Genomic DNA, 4,191 nt, shown 5'->3' with positions numbered 1-4,191 from the left:
GCTCAGCTCCCGGGTGCTGCTGCGGGACCTGGAGGACAAGGACAACGTGCTGGACTGGCAGGAAGACACGGCCCTGCTGGGCTGCTCTAAAGCTCACGGACATCGAGCCCCGCAGCTCAAATAAACCTGGTGTCACCGCCCCAGCCCCAAATATTCACCTGGCATTGGGGTCACCGGGATGGAAGAGCTCAGGACCACCTCTCCTGGGGGTATTGGGGCCCTTCAGATGGTTTAGGGGGGCCTGGTGATCCAGGGGACCATCCCAGCACCCCGAGAAGTGCTCGGCATCCCCCACCTCCCTCTAATGGGATCACACAGCTCGTTAGGCAAAAATGAGGCGCGGGCGAAACCGCCTGCGAGGAGCTGCTGGGAAAGGCCGGGGGCGAGGGGCTGGCGGGGGGGGCGGGGGCCCCCCCCCGCGGTTTTTTTTGGCTGCCGCATCCCGAGTCCTTTTGGGGTGCTGATCTGCGCTGACCCGGTGAGTCCCTGCTCCCCTTCCTCCCGCAGCTCCTCCAGCAGCTGCTGCACCCCAAAAACCTCTCCGGGAGATGCACAGATCCCGATGCCACCCCCTGCTCTGTCCCCAGGCTGGCGATGGCGTGTCCCCTGGAGCAGGCGATGGCCGTGATGGTCACCACCTTCCACAAGTACTCGGGCAAGGAGGGCGACAAGTACAAGCTCAGCAAGGCGGAGCTCAAGGAGCTGCTGAACAAGGAGCTGCCCATCTTCGGCAGCGTGAGTGCCCGCGGGGCACCCCTGGGTACCCCTCGGGGAGGGGGTTGGAGGGGCAGCAGCAAACCAGCCCCGGGACTTTCTCCCGGGCCAGGGGGGGGGGTCTCTGAAATTCCCCCAATGGAAGCTGATGGATTCATCCCACAGGGACCTCGTGCTCCCGGGAAAGCCCTGGGGAAGAGGGGGGATGAGGCCTCGAGGGGCTGAGCTGGAGCAGGCGCAGCCCGAAAGGAAATTTGGCTTTTTTTTTCCATATACCCACAGGAATATTTTGTTTGGCAAAGGAAATCACGCTCCGATTTCCCCTTTTTTTTTCACCTTTGTTTTTTAACCCCCACTTCCCTTTCTTGGCTTGTGGCTTCAACCGAGAGGCGAAATTATTTTTGCCAAATTTTTCCGCATCCGGGAGGCGCTTTTGGTACTTTTGGGCACTCCCCACCTGCAGCTCCCAGAGGCGAAGGGAAAACCCTCCTTGAGGCAGGGGAGGGATATGGGGCGGGATGGGGCAGCCCCTCACCCCAAACCCTTTAACCCCCACTTCCCTTTCTTGGCTTGTGGCTTCAACCGAGAGGCGAAATTATTTTTGCCAAATTTTTCCGCATCCGGGAGGCGCTTTTGGTACTTTTGGGCACTCCCCACCTGCAGCTCCCAGAGGCGAAGGGAAAACCCTCCTTGAGGCAGGGGAGGGAAATGGGGCGGGATGGGGCAGCCCCTCACCCCAAACCCTCTCCCCCTGACAGAAACAAATGGACGAGGCCGAGTTCAAGCGGCTCATGAACGACCTGGACCACAACAAGGACAGCGAGGTGGATTTTAAGGAGTACGTTTGTTTCCTGGCCTGTGTCACCATGGGCTTCAACGAGTTCTTCAAGGACGACCCCAGCAAGCAGCACCGCAGGAAGTGACCCCGGGCTGCTGCCCACCCCGGCCCTGAGGGGCTGCAATAAAAGCTTTTCCCCAATCCTGGCTGAGTTCCTGGGTTCTGTTCAGGCTTTCCCCCAATCCTGGCTGAGTTCTGGGGGTTCTGTTCAGGCTTTCCCCCAATCCTGGCTGAGTTCTGGGGGTTCTGTTCAGGCTTTCCCCCAATCCTGGCTGAGTTCTGGGGGTTCTGTTCAGGCTTTCCCCCAATCCTGGCTGAGTTCTGGGGGTTCTGTTCAGGCTTTCCCCCAATCCTGGCTGAGTTCTGGGGGTTCTGTTCAGGCTTTCCCCCAATCCTGGCTGAGTTCTGGGGGTTCTGTTCAGGCTTTCCCCCAATCCTGGCTGAGTTCTGGGGGTTCTGTTCAGGCTTTCCCCCAATCCTGGCTGAGTTCTGGGGGTTCTGTTCAGGCTTTCCCCCAATCCTGGCTGAGTTCTGGGGGTTCTGTTCAGGCTTTCCCCCAATCCTGGCTGAGTTCTGGGGGTTCTGTTCAGGCTTTCCCCCAATCCTGGCTGAGTTCTGGGGGTTCTGTTCAGGCTTTCCCCCAATCCTGGCTGAGTTCTGGGGGTTCTGTTCAGGCTTTCCCCCAATCCTGGCTGAGTTCTGGGGGTTCTGTTCAGGCTTTCCCCCAATCCTGGCTGAGTTCTGGGGGTTCTGTTCAGGCTTTCCCCCAATCCTGGCTGAGTTCTGGGGGTTCTGTTCAGGCTTTCCCCCAATCCTGGCTGAGTTCTGGGGGTTCTGTTCAGGCTTTCCCCCAATCCTGGCTGAGTTCTGGGGGTTCTGTTCAGGCTTTCCCCCAATCCTGGCTGAGTTCTGGGGGTTCTGTTCAGGCTTTCCCCCAATCCTGGCTGAGTTCTGGGGGTTCTGTTCAGGCTTTCCCCCAATCCTGGCTGAGTTCTGGGGGTTCTGTTCAGGCTTTCCCCCAATCCTGGCTGAGTTCTGGGGGTTCTGTTCAGGCTTTCCCCCAATCCTGGCTGAGTTCTGGGGGTTCTGTTCAGGCTTTCCCCCAATCCTGGCTGAGTTCTGGGGGTTCTGTTCAGGCTTTCCCCCAATCCTGGCTGAGTTCTGGGGGTTCTGTTCAGGCTTTCCCCCAATCCTGGCTGAGTTCTGGGGGTTCTGTTCAGGCTTTCCCCCAATCCTGGCTGAGTTCTGGGGGTTCTGTTCAGGCTTTCCCCCAATCCTGGCTGAGTTCTGGGGGTTCTGTTCAGGCTTTCCCCCAATCCTGGCTGAGTTCTGGGGGTTCTGTTCAGGCTTTCCCCCAATCCTGGCTGAGTTCTGGGGGTTCTGTTCAGGCTTTCCCCCAATCCTGGCTGAGTTCTGGGGGTTCTGTTCAGGCTTTCCCCCAATCCTGGCTGAGTTCTGGGGGTTCTGTTCAGGCTTTCCCCCAATCCTGGCTGAGTTCTGGGGGTTCTGTTCAGGCTTTCCCCCAATCCTGGCTGAGTTCTGGGGGTTCTGTTCAGGCTTTCCCCCAATCCTGGCTGAGTTCTGGGGGTTCTGTTCAGGCTTTCCCCCAATCCTGGCTGAGTTCTGGGGGTTCTGTTCAGGCTTTCCCCCAATCCTGGCTGAGTTCTGGGGGTTCTGTTCAGGCTTTCCCCCAATCCTGGCTGAGTTCTGGGGGTTCTGTTCAGGCTTTCCCCCAATCCTGGCTGAGTTCTGGGGGTTCTGTTCAGGCTTTCCCCCAATCCTGGCTGAGTTCTGGGGGTTCTGTTCAGGCTTTCCCCCAATCCTGGCTGAGTTCTGGGGGTTCTGTTCAGGCTTTCCCCCAATCCTGGCTGTGTCCCAGTGGTTCCGTGGCCGCAGGCAGCGGGCTCAGGGTGACTCACTCCTTCCTCCAGCTCCGTGGGATTTTCCACGGCGTGGCTCAGCCCCGGGAGGTGTTTTTTTGGGAGAAGTCTGAACAAAACAGCTCCTGGATGTCCCTCCCGGTCATCCTGCCTGGCTTGGGGAGGTTTCAGGGTGCTTTAGGTCAGAACAGGGGTGATTTTCTGAGCCCAGCGTGGGGCATGCGTGGGCACGAGGTGCCTTGCCAGAGAAAGAATCCCTGGAGAAAAGACCCCACAAAGCAGGGCAGAGCTGGCGGACCCCGACAGAGCCGGTCCCCACGCCCCCAGCTCCTCCCTGAGCCCCCTCAGGTCCTTCCAGCATCTCCAAACTTTTCCCTGCCCCTTCTCAGACCCTTTAAAAAGAGCCCCCGGCGCTTCTGCCCCTCCCAGTAATTCCCACCACCTTTCTTCTCGCTACTGGGGAGACGAGCTTCAGGCTTGGGGGTTACTTCTGCCAAAATGTAAAGCGCTCCCCGACCTGGGGAGATGCCGAGAGGGGTTTGGGGAGGTTTCACATCCCCCTGAGCGTCAGAACAACCGGAGCTTTGTCCCCTGTGTTCGTCACTCTGGTCCCTGCAGCAGCCGAGGGTTGAGGGGGCTGGGGGACACTCGGGGGCTTTGTCAGGCCTCGCCCCAGGGCTGGGGGTTGGAAACCGTTCCTGGTTTTCTCCACAGCTCCAGGACACGTGCCCGGGCCACGCAGCCACCAAAATAGCTCCG

General features: G+C 59.3%; 1 protein-coding gene across 1 annotated transcript; it reads left to right on the top strand.

The window, feature by feature from the left end:
- The first annotated feature begins 594 nt into the window (after positions 1-594).
- On the top strand, positions 595-1,637 carry LOC103619595 (protein S100-A4). The gene is made up of 2 exons (XM_008638143.1): positions 595-735; positions 1,473-1,637. Exons 1-2 carry the CDS (start codon positions 595-597, stop codon positions 1,635-1,637), a joined length of 306 nt encoding a protein of 101 aa, XP_008636365.1.
- The last annotated feature ends 2,554 nt before the right edge of the window (positions 1,638-4,191 follow it).

The sequence above is a fragment of the Corvus brachyrhynchos genome, unplaced genomic scaffold (assembly GCF_000691975.1).
Source record: "Corvus brachyrhynchos isolate BGI_N302 unplaced genomic scaffold, ASM69197v1 scaffold787, whole genome shotgun sequence".
Taxonomy (NCBI): domain Eukaryota; kingdom Metazoa; phylum Chordata; class Aves; order Passeriformes; family Corvidae; genus Corvus; species Corvus brachyrhynchos.
Note: the sequence above shows the minus strand (reverse complement) of the source record. Positions and strands in the feature narration are given on the sequence as shown.